General features: G+C 56.9%; 2 protein-coding genes across 5 annotated transcripts; both read left to right on the plus strand.

Annotated features, from left to right (window-relative positions):
* The first annotated feature begins 28 nt into the window (after positions 1–28).
* DHODH (dihydroorotate dehydrogenase (quinone)) lies at positions 29–4,075 on the plus strand. Of its 3 annotated transcripts, none has more exons than XM_057383085.1 (9): positions 31–93; positions 671–868; positions 1,142–1,341; positions 1,546–1,628; positions 2,160–2,347; positions 2,803–2,916; positions 3,231–3,384; positions 3,458–3,617; positions 3,711–4,075. In XM_057383085.1, the coding sequence occupies exons 1-9, from the start codon at positions 76–78 to the stop codon at positions 3,859–3,861; spliced, it is 1,266 nt and encodes a 421-aa protein (XP_057239068.1). In that variant the 5' UTR covers positions 31–75; the 3' UTR covers positions 3,862–4,075. The 3 variants fall into 3 exon arrangements, with proteins under 3 accessions (XP_057239070.1, XP_057239068.1, XP_057239069.1); XM_057383086.1 differs by having other exon boundaries at positions 32–93; positions 3,764–4,075; XM_057383087.1 differs by lacking the exon at positions 671–868 and having other exon boundaries at positions 29–93.
* A 2,038-nt stretch (positions 4,076–6,113) lies between these two features.
* DHX38 (DEAH-box helicase 38) lies at positions 6,114–15,964 on the plus strand. 2 transcript variants are annotated; one of them, XM_057383055.1, is made up of 26 exons: positions 6,114–6,606; positions 6,856–7,043; positions 7,203–7,304; positions 7,738–7,903; positions 8,005–8,123; positions 8,242–8,318; positions 8,405–8,560; positions 9,194–9,355; positions 9,441–9,548; positions 10,432–10,544; positions 10,647–10,784; positions 11,007–11,193; positions 11,284–11,469; positions 11,884–12,024; positions 12,205–12,315; positions 12,391–12,507; positions 12,741–12,848; positions 12,961–13,073; positions 13,563–13,771; positions 13,855–14,009; positions 14,089–14,244; positions 14,320–14,454; positions 14,533–14,658; positions 15,050–15,145; positions 15,314–15,435; positions 15,556–15,964. In XM_057383055.1, exons 1-26 carry the CDS (start codon positions 6,290–6,292, stop codon positions 15,638–15,640), a joined length of 3,693 nt encoding a protein of 1,230 aa, XP_057239038.1. In that variant the 5' UTR covers positions 6,114–6,289; the 3' UTR covers positions 15,641–15,964. The 2 variants fall into 2 exon arrangements, with proteins under 2 accessions (XP_057239038.1, XP_057239040.1); XM_057383057.1 differs by lacking the exon at positions 6,114–6,606 and having other exon boundaries at positions 6,895–7,043; positions 7,809–7,903.
* The last annotated feature ends 6,297 nt before the right edge of the window (positions 15,965–22,261 follow it).

The raw sequence follows: 22,261 nt of genomic DNA on the forward strand, positions 1-22,261 counted from the left end.
GCGCCATTGGCTGAGCGGGGCCGCCTCCGCCAATCACACGCGGGCCTCCCGGAAGTCCCTTCAGTGTCCGGGCAAATGGCGGCGCCCCTGCGCGTGAGCGGAGCGGGGACCGCGGGGGAGCGGGGACGGTGCGGGCGGGGCCCGCTGTGGGGCTCGTTGTGGGGCCCGCTGTGGGGCTCGTTGTGGGGCCCGCTGTGGGGCCCGCTGTGGGGCCCGCTGTGGGGCTCGTTGTGGGGCTCGCTGTGGGGCTCGCTGTGGGGCTCGTTGTGGGGCTCGTTGTGGGGCTCGTTATGAGGCCCGCTGTGGGGCTCGTTGTGGGGCTCATTTTGGGGCCCGTTGTGGGGCTCGTTGTGGGGCCCGTTGTGGGGCCCGCTGTGGGGCTCGTTGTGGGGCCCGTTGTGGGGCCCGTTGTGGGGCTCATTTTGGGGCCCGTTGTGGGGCCCGTTGTGGGGCTCGTTGTGGGGCTCGTTGTGGGGCAGCTGGGTTTGGGCGGTGGCGGCTGGAGGGGACGGTGCCGGGACGGGACGGGCGGTGTGGGATCGGGGCCGGCCCGCTGGGACAGGAGGGGACGGGATGGGATCGGTGCGGGGATGGGATCGGTACCGGGCTGGGGTGGGTGAGGGTGCCGATGGGGGATCAGTGCTGGTGCGCTGCTGACAGCCCGGTGCAGGGGCGCCTGCGGGCGCTGGCGCTTGGAGGCTGCGGGCTCCTGCTGGGATCGGCGCTGGCGGCGGGCGATGAGCGGCTCTACGCGGCGGCGGTGATGCCCGCGCTCCGGGCGCTGCCCCCCGAGGCCGCACACGGGCTGGCTTTGCGCGCYGCCGCCCTCGGGCTGCTGCCTCCCGCCCGTCCCGACGGCCCCGCACTGGTGCGACTCTTGATGGGGAGGGGAAGGACGGGGGGACCGCGGGGATCGGGGCGGGCAAGGCGGTCAAGACAGAGGAATGGGGGGTGGGTCGCAGGGCCCGGCGGGGTGCGCAGGGGCTGGGTACTGTCGTAGTCTGTAGGGAGCAACGAGRGACCCTCGGGTAGGCATGCCTTAAAGCAGGAGAGTCGGCTGGGTCTGTCGGGAGCGGGGCTGGAGTGAGGCCTTGGCTGTGGCTTCTGGAGTCTGGGCTCTGACCTAGCCCCAGCCCCGCAGGAGGTGCAAGTCTTCGGGCGGCGGTTCTGCAACCCGTTGGGCTTGGCTGCTGGCTTCGACAAGCAGTGTGAGGCCGTAGACGGGCTGTACAAGATGGGCTTTGGCTTTGTGGAAGTGGGGACTGTCACACCCGAGCCCCAGGAAGGGAACTCTAAGCCCAGGGTCTTCCGGCTGACAGAAGATGAGGCGATCATCAACAGGTGGGATCTGAAGTGCTTTGCCATGTCCCAGAGTCTGCCCCCTGAGGGAGGGTGTCTGGTAGTCTGATGTCTGTGATTGGTGCAGTGGTGGCTCTTGGGTTGATGTGCTGAGCAAAACTGCCGAGACTACACCTCTGCCTTGTGGTTTTTGCATGTCCTGTTGCAGTCATAACCTAGCCTTGAACCTCCTGTGTCCTGGTGCAGGTATGGATTCAACAGCCACGGCCACGTCATGGTGGAGCGCAGGCTGCGAGCCCGCCAGGAGACGCAGATCAGGCTCACTGCGGGTGAGACAAACCTATAAGCCTTTGCTCTTGGGGTCTGCAGGGTAGATTTGAGGGTCTCCCTGGTACCTGTAGGTCAGGATTGCTGTGTAATGCTGGTATTAAGGCACAGGAGCGCCCTGGCCAGAGCAAGGTACATCAGACAGCAAGACTCTCTTGGGGTTGTTGGTTCTTACCCTTGGCATTGTGACTAGGCACCTTTCTCCTGCTGTGTTCTCTGGGATCAAGTTCCACTCGCTCCTTTGGGCGGGTTGTGTCTGTTAACATAGCCAAAGCTAAGAGGATGCCAGCTGGGCAGATCCTGAGGACAGCCTCTGCCAGCTTGAAGGTTGTGGTGCTGGGAGGTGCTGACTGGGATAACTGTGGCAAAACTCCTGTGGCTGCAGGACAGTCCCAGACCCAACCTCATGAAACACATGGGCTGCATATCCCCATCTTGACTTTAGCTGGTCCTGGGGCCTCATTTTTTGGGTGTTCTGGCCCTTGGATGGTGGTTGGTCCTGCTGCCCTGATTCAGCTGTGCCTGTGTTCCAGCTGGGATGCCTCTTGGAGTCAACCTGGGCAAGAACAAGAGCTCTAGTGATGCTGCAGCTGACTACACGGCTGGGGTCCGGACACTGGGCCCTTTGGCTGACTACCTAGTTGTGAATGTGTCCAGCCCGAACACCCCAGGCTTGCGGGACCTGCAGGGCAAGGCTGAGCTGCGGGACCTGCTGAGCAAGGTAGGTGCTTCCCTCCAGYCAGTCCAAACCACAGCTGTAGCACTGGAAGCATCCCATCCCCTGGCAACATCTCCACTGCTCCAGCCAGTGGATTTTCCCCAGCACAGAGAGGAGTGGGATGACTTCCCAGAGTGGTGGGCARGACCACTGAGATGTCCCCTGATCAACTGCTGCCATGGGGTGTACTGGAGCACTGCATCCCAACAAAGGGCTCAGGAGCAGTGAGGCATTGCTCTTCACTTTGCTCCTGCAAGAGGCAGCAAATCATCCACCCCACAAGTTCAGGCGTTGCTGGGCTCCTAGTGTGTGCTCCAGGCCCTGTGCCACAGCTCTCTCTCCTCTGGGCAGTGCCACATAGAGGCAGGGCCTGTCCCTGTACTCCCTGTGGTGGTGGGTCTGTGGCTCCTGGCTGGGGCAGGATGCAGGATGCATCTCCCTGCCATATGGACCCACAGGTGCTGGYGGAGAGGGACCTGCTGCCCTGCAAACATAAGCCAGCCGTGCTGGTGAAGATTGCCCCTGACCTCAGTGCACAGGACAAGCAGGACATCGCCAGCGTTGTCTGTGAGGTGAGGAGGCAGGAAGGGGAGGCCACCAGAGGCAGAGCCATGGTGCTCCTGGCATGTCACCTTTCTGAGGGATAGGTACACCTGCAGCTCTCTGCCTGCTRTGGGGATGGTGTCATGGGTAAGTCAGAATCTGTGAGGGCCTGTGTGTGTTACCCAGGCGTTGGGTGACCCAGACAGTCCAGGCATGGAGGGGCAGCTACTTTGTCCCCAGGCACACTTCTGGGCTGTGTGCTGGGATGTCCTGATCTGGCAGGAGGGTAAGGGAGGGCTGGGCTGCGTRTGGAAGCTGTGTCCTCACACTGCTGCCCCTGTAGCTAGGTGTGGATGGGCTGATAGTCAGCAACACTACCGTGAGCCGCCCCAGCAGTCTTCAGAGCAGGCAGCGCATGGAGCCTGGAGGCCTCAGTGGGAAGCCCCTGCGGGAGCTCTCCACACAGACCATCAGGGAGATGTACGCTCTCACCCGAGGTGATGGCACAACAGGGTTTGGGGGTGCATGCCAGCATTGCATGCACCATCCTGACCCTCTGCCTGCCCATAGGCCAGGTGCCCATCATCGGGGTGGGTGGGGTGAGCAGTGGGCAGGATGCTCTGGAGAAGATCCGTGCCGGAGCCTCGCTTGTGCAGCTGTACACAGCACTTGTGTACCACGGGCCGCCAGTGGTGGGGGCAGTGAAGCGGGAACTGGAGGAGCTGCTGAGGTGAGTGGAGGCCTGGCAGCTCCTCAGAGAGCCCCTGGGCCTCAGACTGCTCTGGACAGCTGTGTGCTCGTGCCCAAACCATGGCACTGCCAGGTACATTGAGCCGCAGAGCCAGCCCAGTCCAGCTGCACGCTGTCCATGCTTAGGGAGCAGGGCTTCAAGAACGTCATGGAGGCGGTTGGAGCAGATCACCGGKGCTGACACACTGCAGAATGAAGGTCTAGCTGGAAGGAGCCGTGGCTGAGCAGGGATGGGTCTGACGATTCCAGTGCTGGGCAGACTGAGGCTGAGACAAATTCCTGGTCCCAGCCCTGAGAAGGGTCTGATGGGTGAAGCAGGGGCTGCACTGGTGTTGAGCAAAGGTTGGGGCTTTCACAACAGTGCTGCTGTTCAGGGCTGTGTTTTGGCATCCATGTGGACAGCAAAACTGAGTGTCAATAAACATTTGGGCCACYTGGTCCTGTGTGCTGCTCTGGGGACACCTCATGGGCTGGAGGGATGCAGCCCAGCTTCTCAGCCTAGCAGGACCAGTTCTCTCAGTGTTGCTTCCACTTTTCCTGGTGGAAGAAGTCACAGGGTAGCTGAGCTCTGGGATGAACTGACGAGCATGCCAGGGTTACCCTGGCAGAGACCTCTGCCTGAGGCCAGGCCCTTGTAGGGGGGGTGGTGTGCTGCTGGTGCCCACTCATCACTTTGACACCAGAACRCAGCTGTTTGCAGATGGCTGCAGTCGTGCCCTGTCAGTTGTGGAAAGGGCCTGATCAGGGGTGCTTCCATCTGTTGGTTTTGTCTTTGGGACCTCTGAACTCACTGCAGTCCTCTTGGGCTTTTCTTGAGCAACAGCTCACGCTGCACACAGCATTCCATCAACAGCCTCTTGCACTCCACCCTGCAGAGCCGGATTGCACCACAATATTTCACCAAAGTTGTTCACTGCTGACCTTGCTCTGAGTGGCCCTTGGATTGTGTCAGGGCTGTCGCCTGCCTGCTCCCTGCTTCTGCAGTCCCCTGCACTCTTAACTTAGTGATTCTCTGCTGTGGATGGATGATACTGCTCACTCTTTTAACAGGGATGTCACCTGGTCAATTGGCCGAGGTGTTCATCTGCTTTGGAGCAGGCCTAGGAAACTTGTTCTCCCAGTCTGAGGGTGACACAGCAGCTTCCTGAAGTGCTGTCAAGGTTCACAGATTGGAGCTAAGCCCTGATGCATCCTGTGTTAGACTCCGGCCTTCTGTGYGGTGGCACCCGTAGGTGCTGGGCCAGGGTTGTCAAGCCCTGCATTGTTCATGGACAGAGATGCCCAGTGAAATGGAAAGAAGCTCACAGAGGATGGAAAAACTGCCTTCTGGGGTGTCTGGTACTGGACGTGTGTCCCTCCTGAGCCTGAGGGACCAAAATATCCAAGGGGAAGGGGGATGCTGATAAGACCCCCCAGCAGGCCAAGCTTCAGTGGCTCAGAACTGGAGCTGGACCCATGTGCTCTGAATGGTTTTGGGATGGCCTTCCTGGAGCACTGCCTTCCCTTCCCTCCTGCTGCCCCTTGGCTGTGTTCCTGCGGGAGGCAGACTGTGGGAACAGGCTGATGTGCTCTGCCTTGCACCCTTGCTGCTGCCTGGCCACATCCAGCTGGGACAGTAGCCAGTGGTTGCTGCTGTRAGTTCCACTAAGCTGAGCTTGGGCCCTCGGCACCGCTGACAACCAACCTGCACCCACGAGGCTGCAGCCCGCTACATGGGAAGAGGTGGCTACTGCTTGGAAGCCGGCTTGGCTGTGGTCCCTCAGAGCCTGTCCATGCTGTACCCTTCAGCCAGYGCAAGTATGTGATGCTGCCAGTGGCTAAGAGGGAGCAGTGCTGGGAATACTACAATGTGGGGAATGCATCCTACTGGGTGCAGCCCATCCTTAGCAATGACATCTTCTGTGTGGGCCTGAGTGAGCTGCGGGAGGACGCCTGCTCTGGGATGCAGGTGGAGCGTTTGCCGTGAAGGACCCCGGTGATGACACCCGGTATGCAGCCGGCATCCTCGGCTCCACCAACACCTGCACAGCTGAAAGTATGGCATGCATTGGACCTGAAGCGTCCTGGCCTGTGTGAAGGACACTGTAGCAGCTGACTGAGTTAGCGCCATGAGATAATAAAACTGTTGCGCACCAGGCTGCAGGCTGTGTGTGTGTCTGTCTGTCAGTGCAGGCACTGGGTGTGTGTGTCAGGAGTCTGTGTGCCCGGAGCCATACCGGCCACTCTCCCGGGGCTCAGCATTGCCTGCCCTCGCTCGCGGTCCCGGGCTCTGAGGAATTCTCGCCGCAGCTGTGCGGGGGTGTGGGGGGCTGTCCCGGTGTGTCCCGCTCTGTCCCGGTATGTCCCGGTGTGTCCGCTCTGTCCCGCTCTGTCCCGGTGTGTGTGTCCCGCTCTGTCCCGCTCTGTCCCGCTCTGTCCCCGCCCCGCGCTCCCTGACCCCGCGCGGTGTCCCCGCCGGAAGTGCCCTCACGCAGGAGCGCCGCTCATGGCGCGGGTTCGGACTCTATGGTGCCGGCTCTCCCATAGGCTCGGGCCGCTGTCTATGGTACACTTGGCTAGAGCGGCTTCCCCCGCCGGGCATTGTGGGGCGGTTATGGCCGCGCTCCGGGAGCCGGGTTACGGTCGCTGAGGGAACCGCGGCTGGGACCCACCATGGCTGCGGCGAGCGAGGAGTCGCTGCACCGGCTGTCGGGGACGAGCCCGAGCGGCGAGGCGGGCGGGCTGGTACTGCGGGAGCAGGGCGCCGAGCAGCACGTCTTCAAGGCACCGGCCCCGCGCGTCTCCCTGCTGGGGCTGGACGTGCTGGCGGCGCAGAAGCGGCGGGAGCGCCAGGAGGAGGCGGCCGGGGGAARGCGATCCCGTGTCGCCTCTTACAAGGACTGGGAAGAGGGTCGTGACGAGGCCGGCAGTGCCGAGGACGAGGAAGAGGACGAGGCCGACAGGAGCAGCCGCAGAGCTCGCAGGAACAGGTGAGGTTTGTGGAGGATTCCTGGGGCCGGCAGTGGCCGCTCCCGGCCGGGTGCWGCAGCCTCTGTGCACTGCAGAGCGTAGTGTGAGCACAGTCGGTGACATGCGGGGCCGGCGGTGTGAGCGGGGAGGCGGGGCAGGACTGCGGGGCACCGTGGCAGAGGCTGCAGCAGGAGCTCTGCCGSACCAGCCGAAGGGCTGCTGTTGCTCAGCACTTCTCATTGTTTTTTCTGTCTGTTCTGCCTGCCTAGACATTACCGCTCCGTGCACGTAGAGACGCCTTCCTACACAGGGGGTGTCAGCGAGGAGTTCTGGGAACGCAGCCGGCAGCGGGAGAGAGAGCGTCGGGAACATGGAGTCTTTGCCTCCTCCAAGGATGAGAAGGAACGGAAGAAGGATCGCAGTAGGGATCGSGACCACGATCGTAAACGAGATCGTGGTAATTGCTCAGAGACCTTTGTGGTGCTTCCTGCTTTGGGTCTGGGCTTGTCGTTAGCCTGTTTGTTAATAAGTCCTTATTAGTTTTGTGGTGATTTCTGCAGCAGACTTGGGAAGCCTCTTTGTGCAATAGACACCTGCTTCTGTTTTCTTCTTGCAGAGGAGCGGGACAGGAGTCATCACAGCAGGTCAGAGAGGGACGGGTCGTCAGAACGGAGTGGCCGGAGGACTGAACCGGAGAGCCCCCGACATCGGCCCAAAGGTGGGAATGGGACCTGGTACAGCTCTTGAGTGAGACCTGAGAGGGAGGGGCTTAGAGTTTTTTATGCTTTCTGCTGTTTTCGTGGGACAGGGGTAGTGGAAAGTGGTGGTGGAAAAGCTTGTGCCTTGTAATGTTTGCGGTTAAGCCAAGCATAAAATTCCCAGCTCAGCTTGGGTCTGGGAGCAGTGTGCCAGCTCTGCGCATTTGGAAATCCGGCAGATCTCTGCACTGGCATCCGTTCTGGGTCTGGCTGATGGAAATGTGATTCTTCAGAAATTGCTTGGAATCACTGGGTCAGCCCCTTCTCTTACTTAGCAGGAGGGCAAGTGGGTACTCTCTTTTAAATGCTCCTTGCTTAGAACGTGTTAGGTGGCTCCAGTTGTCCAGGGCCACTTTTTGAACATGAGGTGTCAAACCCCATGTTTTCTGCCAGATGCAGCCACACCATCTCGCTCCAGCTGGGAGGAAGATGATGGTGGCTACAGCAGTGCCCGTCGCTCACAGTGGGAATCTCCGTCACCTACACCTTCCTATCGAGACTCGGAGCGTAGCCACCGACCATCATCACTGCGGGACACAGACCGGCGGGAGCGGGACAGGTACTAGTAAGGCTTTGCTGTAAGCTGTGGAACTGCAGGAAGGGGATGGTGGGCATATGAGAAATGCCTGGCTGAGTTCCTCCCTCCTACTGTTTTTCCAGGTCTGTGAGGAGCCGGTACTCTGATAAGACGCCATTGCCCACCCCATCGTACAAGTACAACGAATGGGCTGATGACCGTCGGCACCTGGGGGCCACGCCACGCCTGTCCCGAGGGAGAGGTGAGGAACCTGGGCTGACCTACCCAGGGTGGGCAGTGTGGAATCCCCTTTCCCGTGGCACAGAGTCAGCTCCTCAGGGTTTTCTTGGGAGCATTCTGGAACATCTGGCTCACCCCAGGGCGACGCATGGACGGGGAGGAGGGCATCGCCTTTGAGACAGAGGAGGAGCGGCAGCAGTGGGAGGATGACCAGCGGGTGAGAGTCTGGGGCGGSCCAGGGGCTCAGGGCCACTGCGCTGTGGGGAATGGGCAGAGCTCAGTGCTGCACTTCTCCTTTCCCAGCAAGCTGACCGGGACTGGTACATGATGGACGAGGGCTATGATGAGTTTCACAACCCTTTGGCTTACTCCTCTGAGGAGTATGTAAAGAAGCGTGAGCAGCACTTGCACAAGCAGAGGCAGAAGCGGATCTCGGCACAGCGGCGTCAGATCAATGAGGTAGGGCCAAGATGCAATGTTGGCTGCTCTGAACACRGGGGGTTTGCTGCCCCATGAGAGATCCACTCGTTGAGCCCTTGCTCACAGGTGGAGAAGGACTCTTGGTCCTGGGCTAGGCTGAAGGAGTGCACACAGGGAAATTGTGGTTGAGTTCCCCTGGAAAATGCAGCGCTGCACCTCCTGCGTGGGCGGCGTTCCCACTTGGAGTGGCTGGTGACTGCAGTGTCGCGGGCAGCAGGAGTGCACAGGACCATGCTCCTCCTGTTCTGAGTGCAAGGTGCATTGCTGGGCTTGTCCACTGTTAGCCCAGTGGATGCTGGGAGCAGCTGCCCTCATCACRTGAGCAGGACAATGCCCAGGTTTCCTGATGTATTCTGAGTGCCTTGCAGGCAATGTCTAGCCTGCATTTCCTTGAAGATAGCGCTGTTGACCTTGTGTTTTACATGGSCAGTCTGTTTCCTGTACCCCACTGCTTCCAGTTACTGTTTCTTCCCTTGCGCTAACTTTTAGTCTCAGTAGGCTTGAACTATCCTGTTGCAGTGCAGAGCCCAGACCCGAGCTTGGTGTTGTGGTGTGGTCTCTGGGGCTTTTCTGTGGGGTTTCATTGTGTTACTGATATGTTGTTTSCTGCAGGATAATGAGCGCTGGGAGACAAATCGCATGCTCACCAGTGGTGTGGTCCATCGGATTGAAGTGGATGAAGATTTTGAGGAGGATAACTCCGCTAAAGTGCATTTGTTGGTACACAATCTAGTGCCCCCTTTCCTAGATGGAAGGATTGTCTTCACCAAGCAGGTAGGGATTGTGGCTGAAGGCACTGATGGCAGGAAGCCCTGTACATGTGGGATGTTTTTGCTAAAGCAGTGCCTTTTCCCTCCAGCCAGAGCCAGTCATCCCTGTGAAGGATGCCACCTCGGATTTGGCCATCATTGCTCGGAAAGGCAGTCAGTTGGTGCGCAAGCACAGGGAGCAAAAGGAGCGTAAGAGGGTATGCTGCGGCTCTTTGGCTCACTGACCACGATACACWTTATGTAGTTCCTCACAGCCTTGTTTGGACTCTGCAGCATTCAGGCTTTGGCAGCAGTGATGATAAGGAGTTCAGATTTTTGTGACCTGTGACATCCTGGCAGCCCAGCTTACTTGCATTGCCTCGTAGCAGCTGCTGTGGTGTGATCTTCTTGGGTACTGCCTGGGACATGAATCACTCTGCAGTTGGATWTTTGAAATTCTGGAGAAGGAAGCAGGTGGAAGAATGCCAGGTAGCTTAGAGACAGTCACCAGGCAGTAGGGCAGCAGGATGTACYTTGTCATGTCTCAGCAGAAGAGTTGCGAGGAGGAGGAGGAGGAGGAGTATAGGGCAAGGAAGCTGATCAGTTTTTAGGAGTGTTTTCTAGAGACTTTCCCTAAAGTTCACATATCAGCTGTGGGGGAAGTGCAGATGTGTTCCTTGTACATTGAAACTGGGCTGGATTTGAGCTACTTTTTCTAGGAATGGAATGGTGGTGGTTGCTAGACGGATAGCAGAGGTGGGAGGAAAACCTGTGAGCGCCTAGCATGGGCAGGAAGATTATTTTTGGTTCAGATCTGTGTAGATTTAAGTTCAAATTTAATGGAAGGCTTAGCAGCTGGAATTATTTTCTTAAGAGGGAGCTGGTAATCCTGTGCCTGAAGTCTCTGTATTCATCCCAGTGTCTTATAGCTCTGTTCTAGTTCATTTGGAAAAGGGAAACTTGATATAGGAGTGGGGGGTGTGCATTCTGCATTGGGAAATTGTGGGACTAATACCCTTTTCCTGGTTTTATGAGTAGAATTGGGGAAGAATTTAGTCCGTGCTTGCAGTGGCAAAGTTATGTTGTGCTCTCTCCTTCCAGGCTCAGCACAAGCACTGGGAGCTGGCAGGCACCAAACTGGGAGACATTATGGGAATCAAGAAAGAGGAGGAGAAAGATGAGATGGTGATGGAAGATGGCAAAGTGGATTACAAGTAGGCGCTTTCTCTGAATTACTCTGCTCGGTTGCTAATTAGGGATATGGGTGTAGCAAAGTGTGTGGAGAGGTAGTTTCAGGATTTGTGGTGTTCCCTTAGAACTGAGCAGAAGTTTGCTGAACACATGAAAGAAAAAAGTGAAGCCAGCAGTGAGTTTGCCAAGAAGAAATCAATCCTGGAGCAGAGACAATATCTGCCCATCTTTGCTGTACAGCAAGAACTGCTCTCCATCCTCAGGTATGGCTGCCAAGACATCCCCAGGGCGTTGGGCTATGTTTGGGAACTCAGSTGAGGAATTGTGAATCACGACCATTGGGAAGCTGTACTTTTGGGAAACAAACCCATTGGTTTTGTGTGGCTGGTGGCTGCTCTCCTGCCTGAGTAGGATGATGCTTGGCTAGAGAACACAGAAGGCCTTCTTTGTAGTGTATGAAGAAACGTTTTTTTCCTTTTCCTCAGAGACAACAGCATTGTGATTGTGGTGGGGGAGACAGGGAGTGGGAAGACGACTCAGCTGACGCAGTATCTCCATGAGGATGGCTACACCGACTATGGCATGATCGGCTGCACGCAGCCCCGCAGAGTGGCTGCCATGTCGGTGGCCAAGCGGGTCAGTGAGGAGATGGGCGTGCGTCTGGGGGAGGAGGTGAGTCTGGCAGGGCGTGCAGGAGTGCCACCCAATGACAGGAAGGGCAGGGCACTATTGGAAGACTTTCTGATATCTCTGCCGTCGCAGGTGGGCTATGCCATCCGCTTTGAGGACTGCACATCTGAGAACACGGTAATCAAGTACATGACAGATGGGATCCTGCTCCGTGAGTCACTGCGGGAGGCTGACCTGGACAACTACAGTGCTATCATCATGGATGAGGCACACGAGCGCTCGCTCAACACTGATGTGCTGTTCGGACTGCTTCGGGAGGTGTGTGTCGTTCTGGGCTAGAGGRCAACAGCGTGGGGCACATGAGCTGGGACAGCCCTTCTCTGCCAGGACTGGGAGAGAGAGCTACCATGTCTCTATCTGCATGTGACTGCTCCAGCATCCTGGTCCCTGGTTCTAGGGGGTTACATCTCCTGGTGCTGCCAGAGTCTTGTTGGCTGAATGTCAGAACTCCCAGTACAGAGGTCTTTGCTGGCTTAAGGCTTCTTGAGCTGAGGTTGGCAGGTCATTTTCATTGCTCTGATAATACATTATCAGTGTTCCCTAGCTTGTGCAACCAGTGCCTCTGGAGTACAAGAGAAGCTCTGTCCTGTGCCATTGTCTTAGTAAGAATGAAAACCGCCCACAGCTGTGCACGAATGCCCCTTCCACATTGTTCTTTCATCTGCTTTCTAGGTGGTTGCCCGACGCTCAGATCTGAAGCTTGTTGTCACTTCGGCCACCATGGATGCAGATAARTTTGCCTCCTTCTTTGGGAACGTTCCCATTTTCCACATTCCTGGACGCACTTTTCCTGTGGATATTCTTTTCAGTAAGGTATAGTCAGGCTTGTGGAKGGCAGTTCTGTTGGCAGGAGGGGGKTTTGRCATAGGTTTGCTGTACTTTGAGTGGGACACACAGAACAGGGTAGAAGTGGCTGTGGTGTGCTACCGTCTTGCACACAGGACAGGRCAGGTAAGGTTATTGGCCCAGGTTAATCTGAACTGTGCGGTTCAGACCCCACAGGAGGATTATGTGGAGGCTGCAGTGAAACAAGCCTTGCAAATCCATTTGTCTGGTGCTCCTGGAGACATCCTCGTCTTCATGCCTGGCCAGGAGGACATCGAGGTGAGTTGGAAGGGCAGGCACTGTCCTATCCCCTTGTTTTTTCAATCTGATGTTTACATTGCTCTTTGTGTCTAGGTGACCTCAGAGCAAATTGTGGAGCACCTTGAGGAGCTGGAGAAGGCRCCTGCTCTTGCTGTGCTGCCAATCTACTCTCAGCTGCCCTCAGACTTGCAGGCCAAGATCTTCCAGAAGGTGCTGATGGGTGCTTTGTGATCGGGGTGGGGACAGGGAAAACGGGAGCAGGAGACAGTACAGAACAGGAGTGAGAGGTGCAGATATGCTTCTGTATTACGTTTGGAGACTGAGAGAAAGCATGGATCCTACCCCACTTCCCAAGAGTTACCCCTGTCCCTCTGCCACTCCGCACTTCTCAGTGGAGCAGAGCCATGCCCAGGGCCGTGACTGACGGTGTAGTGTGTTTGCAGGCTCCTGATGGGGTCAGGAAGTGCATCGTTGCTACTAACATTGCAGAGACCTCACTGACAGTGGATGGTATCATGTTTGTGATTGACTCTGGCTACTGCAAGTTGAAGGTGAGCCAGGGTTTCAGTACTGTTTCTGATCTCTGGGGTAGATTGAGGGAGTTCTGAGGTCATGATCCAGCCTTTCTCTTACTTCAGTCTGATCTGATCTTGTGCCCTGAAGGTTTTCAACCCCCGTATAGGCATGGACGCGCTGCAGATCTACCCCATCAGTCAGGCCAATGCGAATCAGAGGGCAGGCCGAGCTGGCCGGACAGGCCCAGGCCACTGCTTCAGGTAGGCACATCTGGTGTTCCTGTTGCTGCTGTATCCTCAGCTTGCCATCAGGTTATGTGTATTTTTTTCTCACTGGAGCTGTTCATTATCTTGAACTTTGGGGTGATGTGGGCAGTAGGCAGGCCTGAAGGCCACCTTTGGACCCACTGCTTCTGCAGAGAATAGAATGTGCTCCACTTTGGTCTTGTCCCCATCTTCACTTGGGGCTGGTCTGCCCTGGATGCCCTCAGGATAAGAGCCAAGTCAAYGGCCTTTCCCAGCTATTTTGTGAGACCAGGGAAGGGCTGTGCTTGGGCATATGCTGTGCTGCAGCCCAGACAGTGCAATGTGCTGGGGTGATTGCTTTGGCTGGGGTAGAAATGCCTTCCCAGGGGCCTGCTGCTGAGTGCAGGGTTGCTGCCCTGTGCCATTCTGGGCCAGGCTGAGCAGAGTCTGTCAGGAACACAGTGGCCAGAACAGGAGGAGCATGTTCTTGGCATGTCTTCCCAGGCTCTACACCCAGAGTGCCTACAAGAATGAGCTGCTGACGACTACGGTGCCTGAGATCCAGCGCACCAACCTCGCCAATGTCGTGCTCTTGCTCAAGTCCCTGGGTGTGCAGGACCTGCTGCAATTCCACTTCATGGATCCGCCCCCTGAGGACAATATGCTGAATTCTATGTACCAGCTGTGGATCCTGGGGGCCCTGGATAACACAGGTATCGGCTGCTGGGGGCAAGCTGCCAGCCCATGGTGGGGCCTGCCCAGCTGCTGATCAGTGATTCATGTTCCATTTCTACAGGTGGTCTGACCTCTACGGGACGTCTCATGGTGGAGTTCCCACTAGACCCTGCACTCTCCAAAATGCTCATTGTCTCCTGTGACATGGGTTGCAGCTCTGAGATCTTGCTTGTTGTCTCCATGTTGTCTGTGCCTGCCATCTTTTACCGGCCTAAGGTACGAGATGCTGCTGTTCCAGCAGCTCAGGGCCCTCCCATGCCCTTTGACTAACCTGTATTCTTTGCTTACCCTTCAGGGCCGAGAAGAGGAGAGTGACCAAGTGCGGGAGAAATTTGCTGTTCCAGAAAGTGATCACTTGACTTACCTGAATGTTTACCTGCAGTGGAAGAACAACAGCTATTCTACCCTGTGGTGCAATCAGCACTTCATCCATGCCAAGGCCATGCGGAAGGTGAGGCTGTGGCCACAAAGCTGGGGGAGAGAGCCTTAGGCAGAAGAGGGATCTGAGCAGCACACACCTTTGCAGGTGCGGGAGGTGCGTGCCCAGCTCAAGGACATTATGGTGCAGCAGCGAATGAGCCTGGCATCCTGTGGGACGGACTGGGATATTGTCAGGAAGTGCATCTGTGCTGCCTATTTCCATCAGGCTGCAAAGCTGAAGGTGAGAGGTGTCTGAGCTGCCCAGGGGCTGCGAGGCCCTACCTGGGAACAGGTGGGCTAAGCACACTTGTATTTGCAGGGCATTGGGGAGTATGTGAACATCCGCACAGGCATGCCCTGCCACCTGCACCCCACCAGCTCTTTGTTTGGCATGGGCTACACACCAGACTACATTGTGTACCACGAATTGGTTATGACTACCAAGGTGAGCTTGAGCTGAGGGCTAGCAGGAAGGGTGATGAGTGCTCCAAGGGGGATGGGAGGACTTTGCTGTGAGACTTGAGATCTGAGTGGCAGATCTCAACCTTTCCTTTCTATACCAACTAGGCATGTCTGTGTTATCTGTAGTCCTGTTTGTCACCTTCCCCCAGTATTTTTCTCTGGCTTCTGTGGAATAAGTTTGCACCTCTTTGTGGTCTCGTCAAATCCAACACATAGCAGCTCCTGAGGCCAGGAGGAATTGCCTGAAAGGGATGTGGTCCCAGCCTGAAAAGTGCCATCAGCAAGTGGGGGAGGAAGGGAGCTGCTATGGCTCTGGAATGGTGCCCAGGTCCTGAGGGTGCCATCCTGCTATCCTGGTCTTTCTGTCCCTGCAGGAGTACATGCAGTGTGTCACTGCTGTGGATGGAGAGTGGCTGGCAGAGCTGGGCCCCATGTTCTAYAGTATCAAACACGCTGGCAAATCACGCCAGGTAAGTATTCTGTCCTGGATGAGCTGGCAAACAGCAGGAATGAACAGAAGTCCATTCTTCTGCTGTGTGTCTGTATTCTGGCATGGAAGGAGCAAGCTTGTGGGCCTGCAGGTAGTCTGCTGCTGGCCATTCCTCTCCTGTCCCTAACCTGCTGCTGCCTTGCTCCAGGAGAACCGYCGGCGTGCCAAGGAGGAAGTGTCTGCCATGGAGGAGGAAATGGCTTTGGCAGAGGAGCAGCTGCGTGCCCGCCGGGAGGAGCAGGAGCGCCGTAATCCACTGGGCAGTGCAAGGTGGGTGCTGGCCCTGYGTGCCCATGGCTTGCCTGTGTGGGTGATGCCAGCTTCCCATGGGAGTTCAGGCCGCAGGGAATGGTTGCATTTTCYATTAATCACCCTTGTCCTATTCAACAGATCTACTAAAATCTACACCCCTGGGCGAAAGGAGCAGGGGGAGCCCCTGACACCACGACGCACCCCAGCCCGCTTTGGTCTCTAAGAAGGCATGACCTGTTGTTTTGAGGCTTAAGGTAGTGCACAACTATCCTGATCAGTGTATTCTGAGGTCTCTACAGCCTGTGGCCCTGGAAAGCTTTGGTGCTTGGCACTAGTTTTGCTACAAAGAAAGACTTTTATTTGTTTAAAGCTTGTTGGCCTAATCCGTGCTTTGTTTTGCGCTGCTTCTTGTCCCAGAGGTGGGTGTTGGGTGGAAGCAGCTCTGCAGAATCATGCAGGGCTGGTGCTGTCAGGCTGTTGCCCTGTAAAGCCTGGAACGAGACACAAAATTAAAGTGACCTGGAGGACAAATACARCCTGTCCCTGTTTCAGCCCTGGCCCATAGCTCCTGGAAAGGCAGGAGCCTACATCTCCCACAGCCCATGCTCTGGACAGGCAGCTGGTGCCCAGCTGTCCCTGCATGCCTGGGACTGTCRGCCCAGCCCTGTCTCAGGTTAGGCTGGCCAGGAATTCTACTCACTGTGTCAGCTGCTCACACTTGTGGGGCTGCTTAGGTCTTCTGAATTTTGGGTACTTGTCCTCTTCCTGCATCCTGCCTGGTGTGTCTTGAATGCCTGTTTGAATTCTGCACCTGCTCTGTCACCTTGCTGAGCTCTTCCTTAAGGAAAGCCAGCTCCACCTTGCAGACAACCAGCTCCTCTTCTTGCAGAGCCCGAGTTTGCTCACTGTCCAGGTGTAGCTGCTGCCAGTGTTGGGCTTGGCTGCTCAGCTCCTGCAGCCTCTCCTGGAGGGTGTAGGTCTGCCCATAGGCCAGTGAGGGACACTGACTGAGCACAGACTCACTCCTAGTTTTTTCACAGGAAKACTTGTGACATCCTTACCTCCTGTTTGCTCTGCTTCTTGAAGCTCTGCATCTTCCTCAGCTCCCGATGGAGCTGCTGCCTGTATGTCTTGTAGGCTGCAATCTTTTCTGCCTGCTTGGTGCTCTCTTGCTGGGCTTGGGCCAGCTCTGCCTGCAGGTTGTCCATGTCCTGCACCTGACAGCAAAGCTGTGGGGCAGGGAGGGTGGTTGGCCATGGCTGAGTCTGTCCTGGAAGCAGGAGAGGGGTCTGGCACTGACATTTCATCCTTATCCTGTCCTGCCCTGCTCTGACCTGTTCCTGCAGCTGTGCCACTTTTCGGTGTAGGCCTTGAATGGTCTCCTTGTCTCTGCTCAGCTGCTGCAGACTCTGCTGCTTCTGGGCCTGGGTGGCTCCCAGCTGTTCCTGCAGCCAGGCTGAGCTGTGCTGCAGGCCCTGACTCTGYTTCTGTGCCCCCAGCTGCAGAGAAGGCAGGTATTGATGGGTTGGCCTTGTGCTGTGTGCCTTCCCTGAGCACTGGCACAGCTGCCCTCTGTGTGCTGCAGGATGCACAGGGCTGGCCAGGCTGTGCCAGGCTCTATGAGGGGGTGAGGGCAGGCTGGCATTTTTGCCTTCCAAACTGTCSCAGGGCTTCTGGGGGAAGTGGAGGAGAGGTCAGCCCTGCAGCATGTTTGTCATGGCTCCTGTGCCCCCCTGGCCKCTTGCCTCTAGGCGTGGTGTAGTGCCTGGGGGGCTCTGGCACTGACCTGCTTGGGTATCTCTCTGCACTCCTYTGAGGTATTGTGACTGGTGTCAAAATGGCTGTGGGCAGCCATGTAGGTGACCTCTGTCTGCACCGCCTGGTCCTTCAGGTGGAGGGGTGCACCGCTGACCTGTGAATAGCCAGCAGGGTGTGGGATCACCCTGTGCCCCTGCTGTGTAGAGCTGTGGCTGCAGAAGGAGCTTTTTGGGACAATCCATGGACAATGGCTCTTGGGGAGGGCATGTGACAATGTTGTCTGCACCAGGTGGGAGGCAGGGGCAGGAAGGCTGCTGGCTCCTGGCCCTTTCATCCCTGTGCGGTCCCCACGGTGCCCTCCCTGTTGTGGCAGTATCTGTTGGATGCCCAGCAGCCCTAGAAAACCATCCCTGTGGTCCCTGAGCAGTAATAGAGCACAGGATCCCAGCTCATTGGTGAAGTCAGGGGCTGCAGCTGTGCCACCAGCTGTGAGATGGTGCCCAGGGTGTCAGTGGGCATTCATGTACAGAGGATTCTTGCAGCTCTKCTCATCTGGGTGGACTGGGCTGTGTGCCAGCCTGCCTTGTGGCTAGGCTGCTCTGTACAGGTGCTGCTAGAGCCACGTCTGGCTGGCAGGATATCGATAGTCTAGCCTCCCCTGGGGGGTCACTACCTGTTTGCAYAGGTTGTGGTGCAGGCATGGTGCCTAGCTGGACGGGATGGCACTGGGGGACACGTGCAGCTCGGTCTGTGGCCACTGTGCCCAGCACTGGTACCTTGCCCATCAGCGCCTGGAACTGCTGCATGAGAATGGCCAAGTCCTGGTGCTCCTGCTCCACGGCACACTCCTGCTCCTGCAGCTGGACCAGTCGTTTGTTGTTTGTGCCCCTGCAGAAGTCCAGGTCCAGCTGCAACGCCTGTATCACGGCCAGCATCTCAGCTGGGTCCAACTCTTGCTGCTGTGTGTCCTGGCATGCTCTGGGCTCCCCATGCTGTGGCTCCAGCACCAGTGCTTGCCTTTGGCCCTAGGACATGGCATGAGCAGCATCTGTGCAGCTCACCACTGTGGCCAGCCCATCTTGCAGCTCCTGTCTGGGCAGGCACTGGGGCTGGAAAATGCTGTTAGTCCCAGTYCGTGCAGAGCAGCAATGGACCGTGTTGCCAACAGGTGGTGGAGCCCTTCTCCACAAGGCAGCACTACCCCATGTGTGTGCATGTTCTGACGGTTCTTCTGGGCTCACAAATGGCCAAGCCCCTTAAATCACTGGCCCTCAGCACTGCAGTGAACTGTGGCCACTGTGGGAAATGGTGGCAGTGGGACCAGCGCAGCCACAGCAGGACTGGATGCTCCTGAACCCTTGTGCTCTCCCCAGCCCTGGGGAAGAGGTGTCTGGTGGCACAGGCAAGGGCTGACCAGGGCCTCCTGTACCACCTGGCCACCAGTCTGGCTACACAGCCAGCACCTGGGTTCAGCACAGGGTTAGCATCRCTCACCTTGTCCTGCTGGGCCTCTGTCTCCTGCTGAGGCTGCTGGATGAAGCTGGGCAGTTCTGGTGTTGTCTCCTCTTTCTCTGGCAGACCTGTACAGGAGCCTTCAGGCTGGCTATGAGGTGCAGGAACCTCCCCAGATGTGCCAAATTTTGGCCACACTCTCACCGTTGGAAGGACCATCACAGGGGACAAGCCTTTCCCATGGCCCCASACAACCCTCAGTCCCACTAAAGTCACTCAGCCCTGCCTGGTGCAGCCCCACCATCCCACAGTATTGGCACTACCACTCCCCATCTGAGGAACWCCTGGTGCCAGCAGGAAAGGCCTAGCCTGGAAAAGCATGGCAGGACCTCAGCAGCACCTGATCCTATTGCTGCCCACAGTCCTCACCGCAGCCTTTCTGTGCCATGCTCCTCGCCATCTTGTGTCCCTGGCAYACTGTGTGACGCCACCCCATTTGCCACTGTGAGGTCACCAAGTCCTGGGCATCATCCTCAGAACTGGTCCAGGACACCGTAGCACCCCTTTGGCAGGGCAGGAGCTCCCCACCCTCACACAGCCCCCGCAGTGTCCTCAGGCCATACCTGGTCTGTGGCCAGCCCCAGAAGATGCTGCTGGCCCGTGGCCAGGGCCAGGTCACAGCAGGGATGGCAGTGGTGCTGGGCACCCCATGCAAGACACAGGGCTGGGGGGACAAGGGCACATCCTGACAGGGCCACAGGCCCCTGGGGAAGCTGTGTGTGTCATGGGGAGGCTGAGTGTGGGCAGGGATGGCTGTGAGTGCGTGTGTCTGGTTGTCCTGCCCTGCCTGGGACCACCCTGCAGTGCCCAGGTACTCGCAGCAGTTAAGCAGGGGTCTGGGTGCCAGTGGCTGTGGTTGCACAGTGGTGTGGGCACAGACCTGCTGTTGGCCTGTGCTGGTGACAGGGGTCTCCCTGGGCTCTCTGTGGTCCCTTGCCAACACTCAGTGCAGTTTCACAGGTAAGTGTTCTAACTGGAAATTTCCAGGGCTGAACTGGGCCGAAGGTGAATGCAGTATTACCATAATAGAAATCATCAGTTGTCATGATGATCTGCTCCACCAGCAGGTCGTAGTCACAGGCAGGTGATGGGAGCAGGTGCAGCAGCACCAACAGTCCTGTGAGCAGGGCTGCTGACCCCCCTGCCATTGAGAACACAACTGAATTTGGACACAATTTCTGCCAGTGCAAGGAAATAGAATTTCCCTGCAGATTTCAGTTTTGTTCAGGCAGCAACAACCAAGGCACAGAGTATCCATGGCACGCAGAACCTTCACGGGACAAAGCCTCATGCCACGTATGCTGTGCCGTGTTGCATGGTGCCACACTGTGCCATACATGTTCATACATGTGCCACACGATGCTGAGCTGCMGGCTGCAACTGCCTTGGAGGGCTCCACCCTAGTCCAGCTCCCTGTGAGCCTGTGGGGCAGCCCTGACCCACAGCGCCTGGCCATTCTCAGCTGGGGCTGGTAGGATGGCTGAGCACAGCCGTGGCGGTGGGATTGTCTCACTTTAATTACTGCTATGTTACTCTTTTCAGTGCCACATTAATTGAAATGAAACAGCTGCCGTGTTCAGGCTGGGACAAAAGTGAATCCTTTTTCATTCCACTCCAGTTTAATGAATACTGACATGCTGGGAGAAAACAAAGGCAATCCAGCTGCTGCCTCTTGCTGGCACATGCATCAATTACCAGTGACCCCGTGGATGGCAGAGGCATCCCAGAGCACCCCACAGCCGCCAGCCCCMGGCAACCCAGACCAGTCCTGTGTCCTGCAGAGCTCCTGCCCAAATGGTCTGGCTGGGGGTATGCAGGGAGTGGGGTGCCCATAAATAACATGGGGCATGCCAGCACAGGGGTCTCAGTGCCCCGGCGCTGTGTCCAGGCTTTCATTCCATCTGTTGAGCRTGTGGCCACCGATCAGGACCCAGTGCAGCCCCTCACACCCCSCATGCTGCCAGGATCTCATCATCCCTGTGGGCTCAACCGGCTTCAGCTCCACAACGTTCACAGTCATCAACTGGCCCACGCAGCCCCTCAGCCTCAGCCAGGGCAGCAGTGTCAGCCCAGCAGTCCTTCTCTCCAGCCTTAAGGCTTTTTACAGTTTTAGGACCAGGAGTTTGCTTCATGCCATTCAGTACTCTAAAATATGCAAAATGAGGTGCTGCTACAAACCTCATTAACACCCGCCTCCAACATCATTAAGATGTTTCCAAGAAAATTAATTGAGAGACTCATTAAAAATAAATTAAGAAAAATGTGTTGCAGAGCGCCTGCTCCGAGCTCGTAAATCACGGCTCGGAGCTCCAGGCCGCTGCACAGGCAATTAACGCCAGCCAATTTGTTTTATCCTGGCTGCGAAAATTAGAAAGCAGACATGGAGATTAGATTAGGCATGTCTGTCAAGCAGAACTTGGAGTGAATATTTTAGGATACAAAATGGAAATCAGAAAAACAAAGCTGGGACTTCATTCAGGAGAGCTGGCGGGCAGAGGTGGGGAAGAGAAGGGAGGTTTGGATGTTCCCTATGCCATGGCCACGTGTCGATGACACGCATCCTGTGGTCCTGCTGCCACCAGCTCCGTCCTGCCCTGCACATCGTCCATCCTTGGTGGCTGCACAGATGCCAATGACCCCTCTGGGGGATCATGAGCTCACAGTGAGAGTGTTCTGAGCTGCTGTGTGTGACACAGCCAAGCCAATGTGTCGCCTGCGTACTGATTACACACTTGGATTAGCAAACAGTGCAACTGGGTGACACAATGCTTGGGCCTYCATCAGCTTTAGGCCACGGCTGCCCCTTTGTCCATCCCCAGTACCTTCCATCACATGAGCACTTCACATTCATCAAACAAACTGGAGGGTCCCTCTGCAAAAGGAGTGCTATGATCCCTTTTTCACACAGAGGAGCYGAAGAAGAAATGACTTAAGGTCTTGCTTGTACCTACATGAATGYACAAACAGGTCATGCAGCAGCTGTTGCGTTGGCACATCCCAGTAGTGTGTGGGACGCAGTGGTGCGTGCTCACACAGCCAAACATCCAGCTGTGGCGGTGGCATGGCCTTTCATGGCAGGGGGAATCTCTGCTACTCGTGGTGCAGAGGAACCTTGGAGCTCGGGGAAAAGCTCCAGAAGGAGCCATGGGCACGGCATCAGCTTGCACAACTCACGTGGTGTTGTGTGAGGGGTTTAGTGCAGAGCAAGGAGTAATTTGGTCACACATCAGAATGCAAGACGAAAGTGGGAACAGAGCAGCAGAGGGCTCTTGGACCAGCAGGCAAAAGTGCATCCAGGTCTGATGTCGGTGAGATGACACAAATCAGACTGAAACTGAAGTTCAGCACATGGAGGAATAGTTACCTCTTGGCAGAGCAAGTTGAACACTGTGAATTGGCCATCCATGGCCACTTGAAACCAAGTCTGGATGGCTCATTTCCAGCTCCGGCTACCAGCACCTSATCCCAAAGCAGACACTGATGCTGGTGGTCCTGTGGTGGGAGACAGTGAGGTCTTCACTGCCCTGCTGGTGCCCTAAGCCAGGATCCCCCATCCGCTCATCTCGTTCCACCC

This window comes from Malurus melanocephalus, unplaced genomic scaffold, assembly GCF_030028575.1.
Source record: "Malurus melanocephalus ecotype Western Australia unplaced genomic scaffold, MMel_1.1 scaffold_605, whole genome shotgun sequence".
Classification (NCBI taxonomy): Eukaryota; Metazoa; Chordata; class Aves; order Passeriformes; family Maluridae; genus Malurus; species Malurus melanocephalus.